The 21,951-nt window shown below is 50.0% G+C and overlaps 1 protein-coding gene across 13 annotated transcripts in view; it reads right to left on the reverse strand.

Moving 5' to 3' along the window:
* The window catches only part of SLC12A8 (solute carrier family 12 member 8), a 184,643-nt gene that overhangs the window by 118,628 nt on the left and 44,064 nt on the right, over nucleotides 1-21,951 (reverse strand). For all 13 annotated transcript variants that reach the window (XR_016233145.1, XR_016233146.1, XM_089331862.1 and 10 more), the window contains one exon: nucleotides 19,825-20,056. Coding sequence is in view for 11 of the 13 variants with exons in the window: in XM_089331862.1 (XP_089187988.1) it covers nucleotides 19,825-20,056 (232 nt within the window). In the remaining 2 variants the exon portion in view is untranslated. The remainder of the gene's footprint in view (nucleotides 1-19,824; nucleotides 20,057-21,951) is intronic.

The following is a 21,951-nucleotide window of genomic DNA, read 5'->3' on the forward strand; positions in this document are numbered from 1 at the left end:
GCTGCCAGCTTCAGGCCCAATTTCTGGCCTCAAGAATTTGTTTTGACCCAGGCAGCTGGCAGCAGGCCATGGTAACTGGCACCTGTTTGCTCTGATCTAGTGAAGGAATTAACGTTCAGCTAAAGGCCGCCAACCTTTGGATCCCCCCAAAGCCTGCTCATCTCCAGGGTCTGCAGTGCCACAGGCCTTTAGGTGGATAGTTAGTACCCTGTCTGCATAAGGGCACAATTTCTGTTTTCCAAAGGGATTAGAGAGGTAAGAGATCCAGCCTTGGATGAAGGTAGAGGGAAAGAGATCAGATCCAGAAGACAAGGAAAGGGGAAAGGAGACAGAAAGAGGAGAGAGATGGGGAACAAGACAGAGAAGTATAAAAAGCTATGTACTGGGCCGGCGCCACAGCTCACTAGGCTAATCCTCCACCTTGCGGTGCCGGCACACCAGGTTCTAGTCCCGGTCGGGGCGCCGAATTCTGTCCCGGTTGCCCCTCTTCCAGGCCAGCTCTCTTCTGTGGCCAGGGAGTGCAGTGGAGGATGGCCCAAGTACTTGGGCCCTGCATCCCATGGGAGACCAGGAGAAGTACCTGGCTCCTGCCATCGGATCAGCGCGGTGCGCCAGCCACAGCACACTGGCTGTGGCAGCCATTGGAGGGTGAACCAACGGCAAAGGAAGACCTTTCTCGCTGTCTCTCTCTCTCACTGTCCACTCTGCCTGTAAAAAAAAAAAAAAAAAAAAAAAAAAAAAAAAAAAGCTATGTACTGCTTACAGGCCCTTTCTGTTAAGCCCACAAATTCCAGCAGGTTTGCTGTCCCCTCCAGGGGTCTTTTCAAAGTACCACCCCAGAGAGTGGCAGAAGTGGTCACCTGGCTGGGGTGAGGCTGTCTGAAGCCAAGGACATGGAGGGCTGAGCATCCCAGCCCACAAACCTCACCCCTGACTGCACAACCTCCCACCTGATTCGAACATGGATTCCGGGCTAGTGGCTGAGCGGAGGCCTCTGTCCCTGGTGGCGCCGAGGAAACACGAGTTAGCTGCCCCTGTACCTGGTCTTCACAGCTCTCCATCTCATCTTTCGCTTCCCATTCAAGAGGCTCAGCTCCCATCCCTAACAGTTCTCACGAGGCATGAGGGGGCCCAGCAGTGACTGGCAGGTTCTTAGAGACCCTTGACCTGAAAGGAGGAGGGGAGCAGGAGGGGGACCCCGCCTTCCTCCAGGTGCACATCTGAGCTGAGGAACCTGGCAGACCAGGTGACAGCACTTGAGTATCAGGGGCCTCTGGGGTCAAGGTATGCCTGAGCCACTTCCTATGCAATCCCGGGAAGGTGCATAACCTCTTCAGGGCTTCAACTTCTGGTCTGTAAAATGGGAGGAACCGTCTCACCCATTTCAACCAGGTTGCTTCCAAAGGTAGACAGAACCACATCAGTAAAGCGCCCAGCTTCACATACACCAGCCCCGGCTAAGTGCGGGATAAATGGCAAGCCCAGAGGCGAGGGGCCACCGCCTGCATCACAGGCCACCTGAGGAGCCCCCATTCCTCCCCTAGCCAGTCCCCGGTGGAACAGGCACGGCCATCTGGTGTCCAGGTCTTGCCGGCCTGAGCACTGAGGTGCTTGGCCTCGTCACATTTTGCTTCGTCACCATTGAGCCTGGTGCCAGGCCCTGCAGGTGGCAGAACGGAGCCTGCTGGCACAGAGGGTTCCTGGTGCCCACTGCACCTGGAGCTGGACACCGCCCACCAGGCCCCACCCCAGAGGGGCTGATCCACTGTCTGCAGTGGGGCCTGGGGTTCTCCTCGCCTCCCTTCCCAGGCTCCCCTGCTGTCTCTGCTGCACAGGCCAGGCTGAGAGCCCAGGCACAGGGGCTGGGGCCAGAGTCCTAGCCTCACTCAATGGGCTCTTCAGCTACTGCGAGACTTGGTTTCTTTCTGCGGGGTGAGGAAGGGCAATGGATACGGGGACCTGGGTTTTTGGAAACTTCCTCCCCTTCCTGGGTGCCTGCACATCTGTGGGGAGGGGTCACCCTACCAGCACCCATCACAGGGTCCTTCGTGGGGACCTTAGAAGTAAACGCAAACACCAGGAGCTCTGGGCCACCCAGTCTGTGGAGAGGAAGGGCTGAGGAGCTGCGGGACACAGTTCTCCAGCCTCCAAGGCCAGAAAACAGCCAGAGTCGCGACTCCACACAGAGGCCATCCTGGGCACTGCAAGGCCTTCCCGCTGGCTGCCCCACTGTAGCTGGAAGACCCCGCCTCCCACCCCCAGGGGAAGCAGCCCAGCTGGGAAGATGGGGTCAGCAGAGCCAAGGTCCCAGGACAAGGGACCCGGGCCGTGAGGGCAGGAGGGCTTCCCCCAAGGCAGCCACGGGCAAGCTGTCTGCACTGCCCACTGGAACAGGCATCACCACACTCCACATGGTGCACTCGCTCCCCGACCAAGTGTCCACTGAACACTCTGGGTGCCAGGCCCCATGCATGCCAGGAGGACTCCAGCCTTGGCCTCAGGAGCCCCAAGTGCAGGCCCACTGAGTTCCCAAGCCACAGCCCAGAGATGCATTCATGACACGGAGCAGTCACCTGCAGAGACTCTGGGGGCATTCTTGGGAAAGAATCTTAATATTTAGCTTACTGACTTTGTATGTTTGGAATTCTGTCAGGGAAGATCTTTTAAAAAAATACAGAACAGTACAAATTGCCTCTTCTGGGAAATCAGATTCCATCCAAACAAACATGGCTCTTTCTGCTTCCAAACCAGCACTCTCTCTCCAGACAACTCCAGCCCACCCGTTGCACCTACTCCCACTGCCTAGGACTTCCCCTCCTGCCCTGACCACACCTCCCAGCTCTGGGCCACCACAGGCACGGCTCAGACTCCAGAGACCCCGCCATCTTGCCCACACCCATTCCTGCTATGGTGTTCCTCCCAGACCCCCGTGCAGGAGGCCGCAGCCAGCTAGCCATGTGTCAGCTGTCTCTCTCACCTCTGCCTTCTGTCCACAACACGCCCCTGTTTCTTCTCTCTTCCCATCCCCACAGGCACTGCATCACCGGACCCCCAGGTTAACACAAGAACATCCCAAAATGACTTGTCTGCCCTCATTCCTTGCCCCATCTCTCATTTTCCATATTAATACCAGAATAATCTAAAATATGAAACTGATGCCCCAAGATCAAGCCCAGGTGCTCAGCGGGGCAGGAGGGCCTTCCCCGAGTGGGCTTTGCCGCCCCTGCATCTGCCTCCATTTCCCATCTCACTCTGGGGCCTCCTAGTGTCTACAGCACAGCTGGTCCTGGGGCTTTGCATGAGCTGCCGTCACCATAACCCTGCTTCCTTCTCTTCTTCCCTGGCTGAATCCTGTCCCCTTTCACACTCAGCTCGGAGCTAATCTCTGCACAGCCTCCCCAGCTCTTTGGTTGCAATGAGAGACATTGGGATTCCCAGGTGCGCTGTGCAAACTCCTGCCACAGCACTTGTCCCTGCACAGTAACTTGTCTGTGTCTCTCATGGCAGCATGAACAGTGAGGTAGCACAGCATGTCATCACATGGTTACATCTCAAAAACAGGTAGATGGGGCGGCACTGTGGCGTAGTAGGCTAAGCCTCCACCTGTAGCAACAGCATCCCATAAGGGCACCGGTTCACTTCCCATCCAGCTCTCTGCTATGACCTGGGAAAGCAGGAGAAGATGGCCCGAGTGCTTGGGTCCCTGCACCCACGTGGGAGACCCAGAAGATGATCCTGGCTCCTGGCTTTGGATCAGTTCAGCTCCAGCCATTGCAGGGATTTGGGGAATGAACCAGTGTAGGGAAGACACCTCTCTCTCTCTCTCTCTCTCTGTCTCTCTCTGTAGTTGTCTTTCAAATACATAAAATAAATCTAAAAAAAAAAAAAAAAAAAAAAAGGTTGGGGCTGGTGCTGTGGCACAGCAGGTAAAGCTGCCCCCTGCAGTGCCAGCATCCCATGTAGACTCTGGTTGGAGTCCTGGCTGCTCCACTTCCAATCCAGCTCTCTGCTATGGCCTGGGAAAGCAGTAGAAGATGGCCCAAGTGCTTGGGCCCCTGCACCCATGTGGGAGACCTGGAAGCTCCTGGCTCCTGGCTTCAGATAGGCACAGTTCTGGCCATTGTGGCCAATTGGGGAGTGAACCAGCAGATGGAAGATTCTCTCTCTGCCTCTCCCTCTCTCTCTGTGTAACTCTGCCTTTCAAATAAATAAATCGTTAAAAAAAATAAAAAAAGGTTGAGTGAGAAAAGCAAATAGTAAAATCATTCATTAACTCCCCAAATATTTATCAAATAAAAGGATCCACGCAGAATGATCAAATACACGTTAGAATTTCAAGCTCAGGACAGGAGTTTGGTGTAGCAGTTAGGATGCCAGGTAAGACACCTGCACTGCACATCAGAGTGTCCGGGTTTATATCCGGCTCCAGCTACTGACTCCAACTTCCTGCCAATGCACACTCTAGGAGGCAGCAGTGATGGCTTGAGTAACTGGATTCCTGCCATGCACATAGGAGACCTGGACTGAGTATCTGGCTTCCGGCTTTGCCTGGCCCAGCCCAGGACCATTGGTGGACAGTTGGGGGAGTAAATCAGCAGATGGGAGCATGAGCTTGCTCTCTGCCTCTGAAATATTTTCACTTTTTTTTTTTAAATTTCAAGCACTAATAATAACACGTGTGGCTATCTACACATTGCACAAAAATAAAAACACCCAGGGAGGACACACATCAGCCCCAGCACAGAGTCACTCGGGAGACAAGTGATGAGGGTGGGGCTTAAGCTGTACCTGCAATGCTTTCATCATTTGCAAAACTGGCAAAACAGTATCCATTCAATTGGATGGATAAATGTTTAGGCATTTATATTATTTCCTGTGTGTTTGAAATATTTTAGAAGTACACTTTTTAAACTTTTAACAAGGAACCAAAGTCTCAAACGCCCTCATTAACATTCTCTGGGGCCCACACACTGCTACTACCGCTCACTGTGACAGATTTCCATGGGCCTGGCTGCCACGCTAAGACAGGCAGGAATACAACCTGGAGATGGTTAAGTGTGGGTTTACCCTCATTTTCACCGATGAGAAAACTGGGGCTCAGGATATCTAACACTGCTCGGGACCACAAAAGGCATCCAGGGTCAGACCACACCTCATCCATGCACAAGCAGCGGTAGGAACCGAGGTCCCACAGCACACAGTGAAGAGAACTGCAGAAGCAGAAGCAGAGCTGTGTGCATGGACCAGTGAGCAGACTCACCTTGGGGGAGGGGAACATTCGGACAGGTGCAGGGTTAGAGGTACAACTAAACGAGGAACATAGGGATAGACTTTGAAATTTACTGAAAGAAAGCCTAATGAGCTGGGATTTTGTCCTAAAGCAACAGAAAGGATATTCAAGCTGACATAGGTCAGGGCTGGTATTGTGGTGCAGCGGTAAAGCAGCCAACTGAGGATGCTGGCATCCCATAAGGGTGCTGGTTCGAGTCCCGGCTGCTTCACTTCTGATCCAGCTGCCTGCTAATGCACTTGGGAAAGCTGCAGAAGATGGCCTGGGTGCTTGGGCCCCTGCACTCATGTGGGAGACCCTGATGAAGCTCCTGGCTCCTGGCTTCTGCCTGGCCCAGTCCCAGTCATTGCATAGGCCAGGCACTGCTTTGGAAAAGGTAGTGCGGCTTCAGTGTCCAGGAAGTGCCATTGGCCCAGAGGAGATGGGTGGCAACAAGCAAGGGAAGGTGCTTGAAGGATACATTTAGACTTGGAACCCATCTAAGTGGCTCACGTGAGAGGCAACAGCTGCTGATCTGCAGTGAGAGCTGAGGGACTGCAGAGGATGGATGGAGAAAGAAAAGTTACTTTCCAAGTTGTCCAGGCTCAGGGGAAGGCTGATCAACATTCAGGGGGTAAGTTAATGATTTATCTTTTTTGGTGGGGGTTGGAGGCAGAAGAGTTTGATTAAGTAAAGGAAGGAGAAACTGAGGACTTGAGTTTGCTTGTCTTTCATTCGAGCTGGTTCCCAGACACCGGGGAAAGCACTGCAGCAGGAGTGTGGGCCACTCAGGAGGTGGGTTCAGGAGAGCAGGGGCGGTGGGAGGGAAGTGCTCTCTGCGGGAGAGTGCAAGGCAATGCTGTGAGAGCAGAGGGCTGAGCCCCACTGGAGGGCACAGGGAGACCAAGACAGCGCCAAGGCAGCGTCGTGTGGCAGGAGAGCATGTAGTGGTCACTGGTACAGAAGGAGCCAGGAATCCGAGAAGAGCAAGAGTCCTGGATCTGGAGACGGAGAGGTCACAGGGAGGTCAGAGGGAGTGAGTTGGCCCCACCCCAATACTGCCCCCAGGCCATGTACCTGCCCCACCCCCTCTAACCCAGCAGAGCAGCGCCCACCTGCTGAGGCAGCCTGAGGTGACCCCACACCTGGCCCTGCTGTGCTCCATCCCACTGACAGCACCACAGCAGAGGGCAGAGTGCCACGGCACAGCAGTGTGCGTGACACGGGCTCTGGGGCACTACAGACACGGGCAAGGCAACTGTCTTTCTCCATAGCCAAAAAATTCAAGCTCGGAGAAGCAGGAGTTCTTTTTAAATGCAGAACACAGAATTAAAATGTGCCACATGTCACTTTATTTTCTAAAATGCATTTGCTCTATATTTGCCTGTCTTCTGTGGCAATAAGATGGTTTTGGCATGACACTCATCTTCTTATGTAAATGAAAATATGAGCCAAAGAAATGGCATTTTAGGAGCTGAAAGCCAAACAAATGCTTGAGGGTGTCTTGCTCGAATCGAGTAGTCTTGCTGTTCAGCTGTGTGCAGTAAGGGAGCTCTGTCTTCCAGAGCCCTGGGCAATGGTGCTTGTCTTGGAGGAGCCTGGGTGGGAGGGGGAGAAACACAGAGGGGCCATGCTGCCAGCTGCAGGCTGAGGAGCCAGGGGAGCCAAGGGGAACAGTGAGGAAGACCTACTGTTAGGGGACATCTGGGGCTGGCACAAAGGGCACAGTGTCCCAAGACAACAGCACAGAGACAGCTGTGGATGGAAGGACACAGCAGAGGCAGGGATGCGCAGGTGGCTAGCACCATGCTGAGTGAGAATCCACACCTGGATGGCCGGGCCCCCAGCCCCCATGCCCATCTCACCCTGTGCCCACCGCTGGGGCAGTCAGGTGTTTCCCGGGCAGGGAATGAGAGAATTCCTCTCTGCAAAAACACCAACCACGGGGCTGGCGCTGTGGGGTAGCAGGTAAAGCAGCTGCCTGCAATGCCGGCATTCCATGTGGGCGCAGGTTCACATCCCATCAGTCGCACTTCCGATCCAGCTCCCTGCTAATAGCCTGGGAAAAGCAGTGGAGGATGGCCCAAGGATGGCTCAGCCACCCACAAGGGAGACCCAGAGGAAGCTCCTGGCTCCGGCCTGGCCCAGCACTGGCTGATGCGGTCATCTGGGGAGTGAGCCAGCAGATGGAAGATCATTCTGTCTCCCTCTTTCTCTTTCTCACTGTAACTCTTTCAAAGTAAATAAAAAAATCTTAATGAAAAAAAATCACAAACCACACCTGCAGATAGACCCATGGAAATGGACATCTGGGGACTTCCAATGACACAGCAATGCCTGGGCCATAGGGCCCCAGCCGCGGTACAGGATACACAATAGGTCAATCAGCCTTTTAGTGTCTGTGATTAAACATGCAGGAACAGACAGGGACTCCCAGACATCCCAAGAAAGCTGGCTGTGGTGAACAGGGAGAGGAAAACAAGGTAACCAACAAACAAACTTGGAAACAAACTAACAGAGAGCAAAAGAAAATTTCAAGAGAAAACAAAACTCATACTCTGCAGCCTGGGCGAGTCAGAAGTGATTTTCTATCCCTGAAACAAGAGCAAGGTGTGGCTCCAAAACTGATGGTCAGAGAATAAAGAGCTCTTGGAAGTGAAGGAGGGCCAGAACACCCAATTCAGTTGAAAGCTGGAAACCAAAGATGAGGACATTTCCCATAAAGCAGCCAGGTGGGAAATAAGACTGCCACGGGCTGGAAATTAGTTTCAATGCTGAGTGTCCCCAAAGTCCACGTGTCGAAGGTGTGGTCCCGAAAGTGGTAAGTGAATGGCACTCAGAGAGGAGACCCTGAAGCCAAGGATGGCGTTTAGGAGGTAGGCTCAGTGGGAGGTCCCTAGGTCACTGCGGTGCCTGCGCTCAGAGGCAAGCTCTCAAGGAAAACGCTGGCTACAAAAGCCGAACAGGCTGGGCTGCTCTCTGCGTCCTGGATCTGCACCTGTTCCACCCTCATCAGAGGCAAACCAGGGGCAACCAGTCTTGGACTTGACCCTCCAAAACTGTGAGCTAAATAAATCCTTTCTCTTCATAAAGTTAGCTTTTCCGGGTATCTTCTTATAATAATGAAAAGCTGGCTAGGCAGAGATGAATTACCTAAGAGTGAAGATTTAAAACAATCAAACGGGAGCTCCGACATCTAACTGGTCAGAACCAGAACTCACGGACAAAATGTAGATCAGAGTGGGTGGGTAGTGCAGTGCAGCTGGCTAAGCCTCTACTTGTGATGCCCGCATCCCAGATCAGAACACTAGTCTGAGTCCCAGTTACTGCACTTCTGACCCAGCCGCTGCTCATGTGGCTGGGAGGGCAACGATGACGACTCAGGTACTTGGGTCCCCGCCATTCATGTGAGCCACCCAGATGGCGTTCCAGGTTCATGGCTTCAGTCTAGCACAGCCTGGGCTGCTGAGGGCATTTGGGGAGTGAATTAGCAGATGGAAGATCATGATCTCTCTATTTCTCTCTCCATCCCAGCCCTGCTTCAAATACATAAATAAGTAAACCTTTTTAAAGAAAACCAAAAACCAGAGAAAACAAAGTGAAAAAAACTACCCAAGGGGCAGGTATTTGGCACAGTGGTTAAGATACTGCCTGGCTTGCCTGCTCTATCACAGTGACTGGTTTGTAGTCCCAGATCATCTGCTGCTAACCCACTTTCCTGCTAATGCACACCCTAGGAGGCAGAGGGTGATGGCTCAAGTACTTTGATGCCTGCCACCCATACCTGAGACCTGGATTGAGTTCCGGGCTCCTAATTTCAACCTGGCCCAGCCCCACCTGTTTCAGGCATTTGGGAAGTAAACTACCAGGTGGAAGATCTTTCTGTGTCTCTAGATCTTTAAAATGGAATGAAAATAAATGTTTAAAAGAAAGAAACTGTCCAAGACATAACTGAAAATCTTGGACTGAAAGTGCCTAGGCCAATGAATAAAGATGTTCATTAGGATACCTTAGAACACCATGGGTAAAGGGAAGGGGCTAACAAGCACTGTGAGAAGAAAGGGGCCACCCACCAGGAGCAGCAGTCAGGGCAGCAGCCCACCCCTCTCACCGCCTGCTGAGTGCTAGCAGAGACAGCAATGATGACTGCAAAATGCTATGGAGAAATTGTTTGCAAGGTAGATTTTGAGATCTCCTACCAATCACAGTAGAAAAGTGATACTGTCTGTCACAGACAGGGGAGAATGATTTGGGATCCAAACAGCAGGGGTCACCCACTGTATGCAGGGGAGGTAGACCCCAGCCAGGCCCTGCATCCAGGAGAAGGCAGGCCGCTTCAAAGAGCAAAGCATGATGGAGGGGGCACTGCGGGACACCCATAAGTACTTGATAGCTCCTGGTGTGTGTGTGTGGGGGGGCAGTTTAAAATAGCCATAAGACCCTAGAAAAGACAGCAAATAAAAATAATGATGTGTTCTCCACATATTAGTTATCACAAATCAGAGACATCTGGAGATTTTGTTATTGTTTATAGCCCTTGTCTATACTCCTGAGTAACAGTGTTCTTTCTACTTACTACTTACTGAATTCTTTACTGAGAGGAGGATTAGGCTTGTGCTTACAAAGTAAATTTAAAGTATGTCAATGGAAAAATTAAAAGAAAAATAGGCTGGCGCTGTGGCTCACTAGGCTAATCCTCTGCCTGTGGCACTGGCTCCCCGGGGTTCTAGTCCTGGTTGGGGTGCCGGATTCTGTCCCGGTTGCCCCTCTTCCAGGCCAGCTCTCTGCTGTGGCCCGGGAGTACAGTGGAGGATGGCCCAAGTCCTTGGGCCCTGCACCTGCATGGGAGACCAGGAGAAGTACCTGTCTCCTGGCTTTGGATCAGTGTGGTGCGCCAGCCACAGCGTGCTGGCCGTAGCAGCCATTGGGGGGTGAACCAACGGAAAAGGAAGACATTTCTCTCTGTCTCTGTCTCACTGTCCACTCTGCCTGTCAAAAAAAGAAAAAAAAAAGAAAAGAAAAAAGAAAAATCAGAAAAGGTGGAGGAGTGAGGGTGGGAAGTATAATTATGTTCTTAAAGCTGTGTACATGACCCTGCATACAATCCTACGGACTTACTTCTAAGGGTACAGCTAAAAACTTGTCATGGGACTGCAAATTTCATTAAGCTGGGTGGTAATAATGCCATCTTAAGTGTTAAAGTGATCATATAGATAGGATTAAGTCATAAAGGGATCATATAAATAAGATCAAGTGTCTGTTTATAACAATAGATAGAATTAAAAAGGAGAGAATGTTCCAACCTGGGAAGCAGTTCACACAGCAGACTCATAGAATGACAATCGCTCCAAAGAGCACGCTGACCTCAGAATTAGCCCTTAAGGCATTCTGGTCAGGCTGAAAAGACCATGAAAGCATTACAGGCATGGAAAGTGAAGACACTATGACAAAAAAAAAAAAAAAATGTTATACATGAAGGATTTCTGAGAGTGAGACCCAAGTGGAAAGAAGTGGCCATCAAAAAAGGATGTACTTTCTCTGAAGGGAGGAGAGAACTTCCACTTTGCCTATGGCCTTGCCTAATGGAGACTGTGTACTCAAAAGGCTTCCATAGCCTTGGCACTCATGTCAAGAGCCTCAGGTGATAACTGAAGTCACATGTAAGAGTTAATTGTTAAATTAATAACAGGAGTCACTGTGTACTTACTCCCCATGCAGGACCTCTGGCTTCAATGAGTTGTATAATGAGAATTAACTGTAAAATGTATTCCCAAACAGTATTTTTTATATTGTGTGTGTGTGTGTATGCAAACTGTAGAAACCTTTACTTAGTATAGAGTTGGTCTTCTGTGTATAAAGTTAATTGATAAGGAATCTTAATGGAGAATGGGAGAGGGAGGAGGAGGTGAGATGGGAGGGCAGTATAGTGGGAAGAATTACTATATTCCTAAAGTTGTACTTATGAAATTTATACTCATTAAATAAAAAAAAAGGTTTCTTAAAAAAAAAAGCTGTGGGCTGGTGCTGCGGCTCAATAGGCTAATCCTCCGCCTGTGGTGCCGGCACACCGGGTTCTAGTCCCGGTCACTCCTCTTCCTGTCCAGCTCTCTGCTCTAGCCCAGGAGTGCAGTGGAGGATGGCCCAAGTCCTAGGGCTCTGCACCCGCATGGGAGACCAAGAGAAGCACCTGGCTCCAGGCTTCAGATCAGCGCAGTGTACCGGCCGCAGCGGCCATTGTGGGGTGAACCAATGGAAAAAGGAAGACTTTCCTCTCTGTCTCTCTTTCTCACTGTCCACTCTGCCTGTCAAAAAAAAAAAAAGCTGTGTACATGAAATGCATGGAATCTGCTTACTGTAAACAATGACAACAGGCAGCAGGTTGAATCAGCTTGCGAAAGGTAAGTCCACATCTTCACCCCAGGGACCTGTGAATGTTCCCTTATCTGAAAAGAGTCTTTGCAGATAGACTTCCGTTAAGGATTTCCAGTGAGATCAGCCTGAGTGACCCAAGACCTACTTCTAGTGACAAGTGGTCCTTAATAGAGACACACAGAGGAAAGACCATAGGGGAAGGGTGTATAAAGACAGAGGCAGAGATGGGAGTGATGCGGCCAGGGAGGATCCTCCCTGGGAGCCTTGGAGGGGAGCGTGGCCTGGCTGTACCTTCATTCCAGCCTCTGGCCTCCAGAACTGCAAAAGAATAAATCTCTGCCACTTTAAAGTGTGGTAATTTGTTAGGGCAGCCCTGGGAAACTGACACATGGAGTAAGTTTCATTTCAGGAAAAGCCGGAAGACAGACAAGAAAGCAAACAAGCCAAGTACATGATTTGACCCAAAAGTAAACATTTTTAAGTGCATGTGTCATTTTTATTGTATATAAAAATTAATATTAGAAGGGATAATATATTATGAATAAATTCTCAACACTGTCTAGCAGAAACTTAAACAAATGTTTGGTGTTAAGTTAATTGCTAAGGCAAAAGAACATCTATAAATCATCAAAGAATAGGACAACCTAACAGAAAGATAGGGGAAGATGATAGTTCAAAGAAAAAGAAATACAGGTAGCAATAAGAAAAGTTATCTTCATTAATTTAAACATGCTTGCCTTTCATCCTATGAATTCTATTTATAGCCCTTGATCCTGCAGAAATAAGTTCCACTTTTGTACAAGATGTTGACATCAGCACTGTTGGTAATAGCAACAAATGGGAAAAAATCTAACTATCCATCAAGAAATTGTGGGGAGCAACTGGGAGCAACTCGGACTAGACTAAGTTACTGGAATTAAGACTTATTCTATGCATCTGCTCTCCCACAATATGGCGCTGAGAAGGGAAACAGCTTCTACACAGCTGCCTCCAGTTCAACCAATAAACTGTGAGACCTGCTCCTGATTGGAGGAGAGCAGCGTACTCGGCGTGTGGGTAGCAGAGTTGGGATTGGTGGAAGAGGACTATAAAGGAGGAGAGAGACGGCATGCACCAGGAACATCTAAGGGGAACACCTGTGCAGCCCCCGAGAGAGCTGGCCGGCGGTGTGCCGCTCCCCCGCGGAAGTGGGGAAAGTGGCCAGGGGGAACCCTTCCCTCCGTGGAAGGGTCGGTAGCCAACCCGGGAAGAACCAGCAGCAAACCCGGGGAGGGCCGAGCAGACGAAAGAACAGCGCAGGGTCCTGTGTCGTTCCTCCACGAAGACGGGGAGCGACAAAAATATTTAAATATAAAGCATTTTGAATCTGCAAAATGGAGCGCCATGCAGGGAAGGATGCTCATGATGTGTGACAGAGTGGGGTAGCAGGATTCAGCCGCACTGCCTGAGAACTGTGCACAGGTATTCCCTACACGCACAAGCAGCCTGGAAAGGTATGTGCCAAGCTCCCTTTGGGAGTAGGAGAATCCAGAGAGAGGCGTCAAACTTTCATTGTTCACTTAATTTTTTTTTTTTTTTTTACAAAGGAACACTTTGTCTCCCAAATAAAGGGGAAAATACAGTTGAAGTGTATTAAAGAAAACACTTTTTCCTAAATTAAAATTATAACTCCTGTGCCTTCAAAACATGCCTGCCAATTCTTGGAGACTTTTCCGTTCGGAAGGCAGCAGCGAATTCCCCTCCTTTTGAAGGTGCCCATGCTGCAGGCATGCTGCGTAGCTTGGGAGGCTGGGCCTGGGAAAGGCGATCACTGGCCCGGCTCTGTGTGCTCTGAGGGGAGTCAGCCACCCCTCGTCTGGAAGGCCACTCACCAGCCAGCTCTCCAGTCCCAGCAGAGCCTGGATCCCCTGCTGACCTCTGACAGACTCTCACGGGAGACCCCCAGCCACACCACTCCAGCTCCCTGGCCCCCCAAAAAGCCACAGGTAGGTGCTGATGGTTGCTTGGCTCCACTAAATTGTGGGTGATCTGCTCAACAGCAATAGACGAGGAAGACACGGACACTGGCAGGAGGAAGAACGTCCCATTTGTCACCTTACTTTTACATTACGTATCTCAGCATTGCTTGGACTCCTCTAGCTTTTTATATTCAAAGAAGGGAAAGAAAACTAGGTAAAAACTGCTTAAAATTTAAACCACTGCCTACAACGCCAGCTTTCCATATGGGCACTGGTTCAAATCTTGGCTGTTCCACTTCTGATCCAGCTCCCTGCTAATGTGCATGGAAACGCAGTAGAGGATGGCCCCAGTAATTGGATCTCTGTTACCCATATGGGAGACCCAGATGCAGCTGCATGGGGACTGAATCAGTAGATGGAGAGTTTCAGTGTCTGTCTGTCTGTCTGTCTGTCTCTCTCTCTCTCCCCCCATCCCTCCTTCCCTCCCTCCGACTTTTCATCTAACTCTGCTTTTCAAATAAATAAATGAATCTTAAAAACTTTTTTTAGGACTTTTAAAATAACACTAGTGAAAGAGAACAACATGACCTTGGATTTAGCAATGATTTTTTGGGTACAACTCCCAAAGCATCATCCATGAAGGAAATAACTGACAAGTTAGATTTCATGACGGTTAAAAACTTCTGCTGCAGACCAGCATTGTGGCACAGCAGGTAAAGCCTCTGCCTACAGTGCCAGCATCCCATATGAGTGCTGTTTCAAGTCCCAGCTGTTCCACTTCTGATCCAGCTCCCTGATGATGGCCTGGGGAAAGCAGTAGAAGGTGGCCTAAGTGCTTGGGCCCCTGCCACCACGTAGGAGACCCCAGTGAAGTTCCTGGCTCCTGGTTTCAACCTGGCTCAGCCCTGGCCATTATAGCCACTTGGGGGAGTAAACCAGCAGACAGAAGATTTCTCTCTCTCTCTCCCCTACTCTCTCTGTAACTCTGCCTTTCAAATAAATAAAACAAAGCTTTAAAACACACACACACACACACACACACACAATTCTGTTGGGGCAGGCATGTGGCTTAGTGGTTAAGGTGTCAGTTAAGCCCACATCCCACAGTGCAATACCTGGGTTCCATACCCACCTCTGCCGCTGACTATGACTGCTTGCTAATATAAACCCTGGGAGGCAGAGGTGACAACTCAAGTCATTGGGTTCCTGTCACTCGCCTGGAAGACCCAGGCTGAGTTCCTGGCTCCCAGCACAGGCCCAGCCCCGCCCAGCCCAGCTTTATCTCTTGTGGAATTGGAGGAGTAAGCCAGGTCAGAGCTCTGTCTCTCTCTTACATAAATTCTTAAAAATAAATTAAAACATCTGCTTTGCAAAAGATACTTAAGAGAATGAAAAGACAGAATAGGGGAAAATCTTTACAAAACACCTATCTGATAAAAGGCTTGTGTCTAAAACTCAACTGGGGGAAAAAAAAAAAAAAACAGGGGCAGGCATTCAAACTAGCAGCCAAGATGCACATCCCACGTAGGAGGGCCTGGGTTTGCTCCTGGCTCCGGCTCCTGACTCCAGCTTCCTGCTAATGCCGCCCCTGGGAGGCAGTGGGGACGGCTCAAGTAATTGAGTCCCTGCCACCCACGTGACAGCTGCAGTGAGTTCCTTGTGCCCAGCTTGGCCTGACCTAGTCCTGGCTGTTGGCAGGCATTGAGGAGTGAACCAGCTGAACAGAGCTTTCTCTCTGTATGTGTGTGTGTGTGTCTGTATATATCTACCTTTCGAATAAATAAATAGTTGAAAAAGGGCAAAATATTTAGACAGACATCACTAGAGATGATATGTAGATGGCAAACAAGCAGACAAAAACATGCTTAGCATCAACATCACTAGAGAATCGTCAATTAGCACAGTAATGAGACTTCTGCACACCTACCAGAATCACTCAAACAAATTTTTTAAAAATTGACAGTACAGGGGCTGGCGCCATGTCTCACTTGGTTAATCCTCCGCCTGTGGTGCCGGCATCCCATATGGGTGCTGGGTTCTAGTCCTGGTTGCTCCTCTTCCAGTCCAGCTCTCTGCTGTGGCCCGGGAGTGCAGTGGAGGATGGCCCAAGTGCTTGGGCCCCTGCACCTGCATGGGAGACCAGGAGGAAGCACCTGGCTCCTGGCTTCGGATCGGCGCAGCGCCAGGCGTGGCGGCCATTTGGGGAGTGAACCAACGGAAAGGGAAGACCTTTCTCTCTGTCTCTCTATCTCTCTGTCTCTCTGTCTATAACTCTACCTGTCAAAAAAAAAAAAAAAAAAAACCTGACAGTACTAAACGCTGACAAGGAGGCAGAGCAATGGGAATTCTCATTCTTTGCTGGTGCAAATGCAAAGTGGGACAGCCACTTTGGAAGACAGCTCCACAGTTTCTTACAAAGTAAATATAGCCTCACCATGAGATCCAGCGAGCACTGCTGGGTATTCACCCAAATGAGTTGAAAATGTATCCTTATAAAAGTCTGAACACAGCTGTGTTTTATTCATACTTGCTAAAAATTGGAAGCAACCAAGACGCCCCTCAGTGAATGTATACCCAGACAACAGAATGCTCGGTGATGCTATCAAGCCACAAAAAGCCATGGAGGAAACTTAAATGCATACTATTTAGTGAAAGAAACAAGTCTGAAAAGACCACCTACTGCACAGTTCCGACAATATGCCATGCTGAAAACTCAAAACACAGAGGCAGGGAAAAGACTGGGCTGTCTGGGGTAGAGGTTGGGAGGGATTCATAGAGGGAGTGGGAGTGTCCAGGGCAGGAGACTCTGGATGCTGCCACGGATGAAGGACATGATAGATCAGACAGGGGACAGACAGCAAGATGGTCTCTGAAGCTATGGATGTCCATTAATAGTAATGTGTTCATCCATACGACGCCTGGGAGGCGTGCAGGGGGAAAGAAGCAGTATACAGAACCTCTGCACTATCTGATGGACCTACACCTGCTCTGAACACTATGCCATTCATGTTTTTAAAAGAAATACGAGTAAGTTGGAACAAAAGCAGGAAGGAGATCAGACAGCCACACAAAACTTGACCAGAAAGACAATGGCTGCTAGCACACAGGCTCAGTTCCTTCCAGTCATTTTTCAAACGTCTCTGTCACTTTTCTTAAGAGTTGCAGTCCCTCTGCTAAACCCATTCTGAAGGCTGATGGTCTGGTTTTGTGTGGATTTCTAACCACAAGGAAAGTAACCCATATAAACTATTGGTGATACCAAAAACAGATCCTACAGGGGCCAGTTGCTATGGGAATGATTGAAAATAAATTTCATTTCACACTACACCCTGCTAATGTGCTGACCAGAAGGAAGGAGAAATATTTGGAGTAACTCAGAGGAGCAGCTGAGAAAACTTCTAATCACAAAGAAGGAAAACATAGCAGCCCCGCAAGGATTCAAGGAGGCCAGGAGCATCCGTCAGTAATGTGACCGCATGTGCCCTTTCAGTGACCATGCCCATGGTCAGGGCAGGGCTGGCAGGCTGTGGAAGCCCCCAGGAATCCAGACCGGGGTGGTCTCATGCCTTCAATGACAGTTCAAGGTCAAGGGCCAGCCTCCCCTTCGTACGTGGGCCATCTCTGCAGGGCCAAGGGAAAAAAGCCACACCTTCCAGCCAATGGAGACACTCCCAGCGGCTAGCAAGCTGCCAGTGTGGGGACCACAGTGTCCTAAATCTGGGACTGGGTGCCAGAGCCCCTTCTGTGCAGGGGTTGACCATTGAGCACTGAATCATCTGGGGCTCAGGGAGAGGGACCAAGATGACAGAGAGCAGGAAACACCAGGGTGTTCAAGGCAGTGACGATCTTCCAACAAAAGAATTATAACATATGAAGTGATGAGGCCAGATCGGCACGTGCCAACTGCACTCTGACCTTTCTAAAACCAACACTGTTAGAAAAGAACACACATCAGGGCGGGCAGTGTGGCACAGTGGGCAAAGTCGACACCTGTGATGCTGGCATCCCTTACGATCACTGTTCAAGTCCCAGCTGCTCTGCTTCCACTCCAGCTCCCTGCTAATACACCTAGGAAAACAGCAGAAGATGGCCCAAGTGCTTCAGCCCCTGCACCCAGCTGGGAGATCTGGATGGAGCTCCAAGCTCCTGGCTTCAGCCCGCCCCAGCCCTAGCCACTGTGGCCATTTGGGGAGTGAGCCAGCAGATGGATGGAAGATCTCTCTCTCTCTCAATCAATCTCTCTCTCTCTCTCTCTCTCTCATTCTCTAACTCTGTCTTTCAAATAAATAAAAAATAAATCATTAAAAAACAACAACAACAAAGAACACACATAAAAGGCAGCTTCATACAGAAAAGGTGGAGTCACTATGCCAAATAGACACCATGGAACGTGAGAACAGGCCCAGCTCCCACCTCAGAGGATGGCTCGGCTTTAGGCGCAAACAGATCCACGGTCACATCCACAGGTGCGATCGTCTTTGAGCTTCGGCTTCCTTATCTGTACAGCGGGTGTGATTGCTCTTACCTCATGAGGTGGTGATAAGGACTAAACAAGAAGAGCTAAGTGCTAAGCACGAGACCTGGCACACAGCAAGGGCTCAGTGTGATGCAGTCACCGTCACCCCCATCACCACCAGTGGAGGTCATCGTGAGAGACAGCATGCTTTTGTTCTGTGTTTTTTTTTATTTTTTTTAAAGGCAGAGTGGACAGTGAGAGAGAGAGACAGAGAGAAAGGTCTTCCTTTGCCGTTGGTTCACCCTCCAATGGCCGCCGCGGCCGGCATGCTGTGGCCGGCGCACCGCGCTGATCCGAAGGCAGGAGCCAGGAGCCAGGTGCTTCTCCTGGTCTCCCATGGGGTGCAGGGCCCAAGCACCTGGGCCATCCTCCACTGCACTCCCTGGCCACAGCAGAGGGCTGGCCTGGAAGAGGGGCAACCGGGACAGAATCCGGCACCCCAACCGGGACTTTGTTCTGTGTTTTTAACACAGCTGATAAACCCTTGCCCTGTCCAGATTCCAATGGAGATGCCTGGGAACTGTCACAGCACAAAGACAGAGTCCTGAAGTGTGAAATATCAGGCAGTTCCTTGTTTCCACAGCATCCTAGGAACAGCCCTGTTCTCTGGAAAGAAGTGAAGACTTTCAAGGGCAAACCACCACAAATCAGAAAAGTGCAAAGTCAGGGACATCCTGGGTGACAGCTCCTCACACAGAGGGTAGCATTTAGGGTTAAGGTTGCTGAGAGGAAAACCCAGGATTTTATTAAATGGTGATTGATTACAAATATATGACACCATTCCCAAAAGGTGCAAGGCTATACTCACTGCCTATTTTGTGTATGTGTAGTTAACAGATTCATATTTTTATTTTGGGGAAAAATTTAATACAGAAAACCATCATCAAACACACCTCCCATCTCCCAGAAATGGCAATTGTTGACATTGGTTATAATACACCAAGTCTTTTAAAAAAAAGTGAGAAAGAAAAAAAGAAAGTATGACAGATAAAATCAGTTATTAGTCTTCCCTAATCCTAGATGCACTCTGCCCACTCTCTTAACCACTGATACCAATTTGATTGGTTGTATTTTTTTACTTTGCTTCACCTAAATGTTCTGGCTTTCCTTATAAGTAGAAATAAAATAAAAGGAAATGTAGCAAATGTGCTGAGTGAGGGGCCGGAGATGTGCTGTAGCAGGTAAAGCTGCTGCCTGCAAGGCTAGCATCCCACATGGGCACCAGTTCGAGTCCTGGCTGCTCCACCTCCCATCTAGCTCTCTGCTATGGCCTGGGAAAGCAGCAGAAGATGGCCCAAGTGCTTGGGCCCCTGCACCTTTTAGGAGAGCTGAAGGAAGCTCCTCGCTCCTGGCTTTGGACTGGCTCAGCTCCAGCTGTTGCAGCCATTTGGGGAGTAAACCAGTGGATAGAAAACATCTCTGTCTCTGTCTTGTCTCTCTCTCTCTCTCTGACTCTGCCACTCTGTAACTCTATCTTTCAAATACATAAACATGAATCTTGAAAAATGTGCTGAGTGAAAAAATCCTTATGAAGAGGGGCTAAAGAAGGCATCTGCGGAGCTGCCCCAAGACTGACCCATGTACCTGCTCAGGAGTGGCCCCTCCCGACCAGCAGGCAATGCCTGGGAGGGGGAGGGGCAGAGTCAGCCAGTTCACATCTTTAGACACACACCAGCAGAGCAGATGCACCAAAACCTCAAAAGGCTTACCTGGGTCCAGGTGGCTGAAAGAGCCCACCACAAAGTCCAGCGTGGACACGGCCAGCAGGAGCAGCAGCAGCAGCTGGAGGCGGATGATCCACTTGACGCCCGCCAGGTTAATCCCCAGCAAGGCCAGGAGCACGGCCACCGAGATACCTCGCACGGCCCAGATGTCCCCGAGGCCCAGCAAATCCGAGATGGACTCAGCAAAGCCGGTGATGTACATGGCACCTGCAACACACTGATGGGGGAGTCCAGGTAGGCAGGGCCGGCCAGACAGCAGAGCCCCGGGAGCCGGCCCCCACCCCCAGCTCTGCTCCCCTACGACTCCAAACGCCCCCAGGCCCAAATCCAAGCTGTCAGTGGTAGCTCAGATGAAAAGACTGTGGGAGGAATGGCTGGGACTCTGGGCCAAAGAGGCCTTTAGAGTTCTGGGTCTGCATCACTCAGGTACTAAATACAGAACAAGAACACCCAGGGGGTCCTGGACAGAGCCACACAAGGGCACCACAGCAAACCACAGGGCTTTTCCATTTCTTTGTTGCTCAGTATTATTTTTACCATTATCTAAAGCTTGGAAGTGGGGGGGGGGGGTGGCCCATCTTTTCACATCACACGCAACAAAGACCACCCAAGACTGCCCAGGTGAATGTACTTAGCTCCACTCACTGGCTGCTAATTAAGTGTAATAAATGTCCTTGGCTTAGGGATGTTGCATATTAACTTACAAATATTTTCCCAGTAGAGATGCAAATAACTTCTACCCCATGGAACAGATAATCCAAAAGATGAGGTTTTTTGTACTGTAAGACATGAACTAATCTCGTGTCTAACCTAGCAGTCTTAACCTCACATTTGTTTATGAAGTTGCCCAGCCATGAATACATGGATTTGATCTTCATCCCACACAGGGTCTGGATCTATATACTCAACTCCTCTTTAATATCTTACTGCCTTTTCCATTAATTCATGAGTTAAAAAGTCTTTGGTATGCATCTATTTTACTTGTGCTTGAGGGTCATGGTTTTATCTTCCTGGAAATATTTGAAAAATACTTCAAACAGTTGAAAATAACACCAGCCTCATTTTGTGCCTGTCCTCGGCCTCAGCCCCCCTTCTGCTAAGGTTCATCCCTCCTCATCACCCAGGGCCAGCTGGGCACACCCCTCTCTGTAGCCCCAGTCTTGCCTTTCTCCCCAACACACTCCATCAGTGTCCCACCCCACCTTCTCCTTCCCATCTGCTGGTTCACTTCCCAAATGCACAGAAATCTGTGGATGAACAGTGCTCCGGGGAGCAGGCACCACCACACACCAGCACTTTCTGGATGTTCCAGACAGGCTACAGAGCTTCTGCACTTGAGAGGAGTTCACGGACAAGGCACTCCTCGCCAAGACAGGCTTACTGTACGCTGAGGCATACGTATTTCTGTCAGCGTTCCCCAAACTTGCACTCTTAGTGTAAACAGCATTCTAACCCTGCTGGTGCCCCATAACGGTAGACATATCTGTTTAGATTTGAGTTGAGGGGAAGCCCAAGAAATATAGAAGAAATACAATCATTACTGAGACAGACAGACCCAGGGCCTCCTGCATTTACCCAAAAATGCACTTTCTCTTTTATTTATTTATTTTTTGGCTTCTGCCTTTTTTTAAAAAAAAAATATTCATTTTCATTTTATTTGAAAGGCAGAGTGACAGAGAGGAAGAGAGAAATCTTCCACCTGCTAGTTCACTCCTTAAATGCTCACAGTGGTCAGGATGGGGCCAGACCAAAGCCAGGAGTGAGGAACTCGATCTGGGTCTCCTATGTGGGTGACAGAGAGGCAGGGGCTCGAGGCATCACCTGCCGCCTCCCCGGGTGCACAACAGGAAGCTGGGTCAGAAGTGAGTGAGCAGCCAGGACTTGAACCAGGCACTGCAGTACAGCAACACGGGTGTTCTAAGCGGCAGCTTAACTCACTGTGCCATAGCACCTGCCCCTCCAACTTCCTCTACACCCATCGCCAAGGGCGTGATGGTGCTATCAATGCCTTTCCATCTGCCGTTGGCCAGGCCAGCAGGACTCTTCACGGCAGATCTAAGTCAGACATGACAAGATGGGGGGCACGAATCAGCTCAGAGGGCCTCGAACCCA

The sequence above is a fragment of the Oryctolagus cuniculus genome, chromosome 4, assembly GCF_051225735.1.
Source record: "Oryctolagus cuniculus isolate XC-2025 breed Fujian yellow rabbit chromosome 4, ASM5122573v1, whole genome shotgun sequence".
Taxonomy (NCBI): Eukaryota; Metazoa; Chordata; class Mammalia; order Lagomorpha; family Leporidae; genus Oryctolagus; species Oryctolagus cuniculus.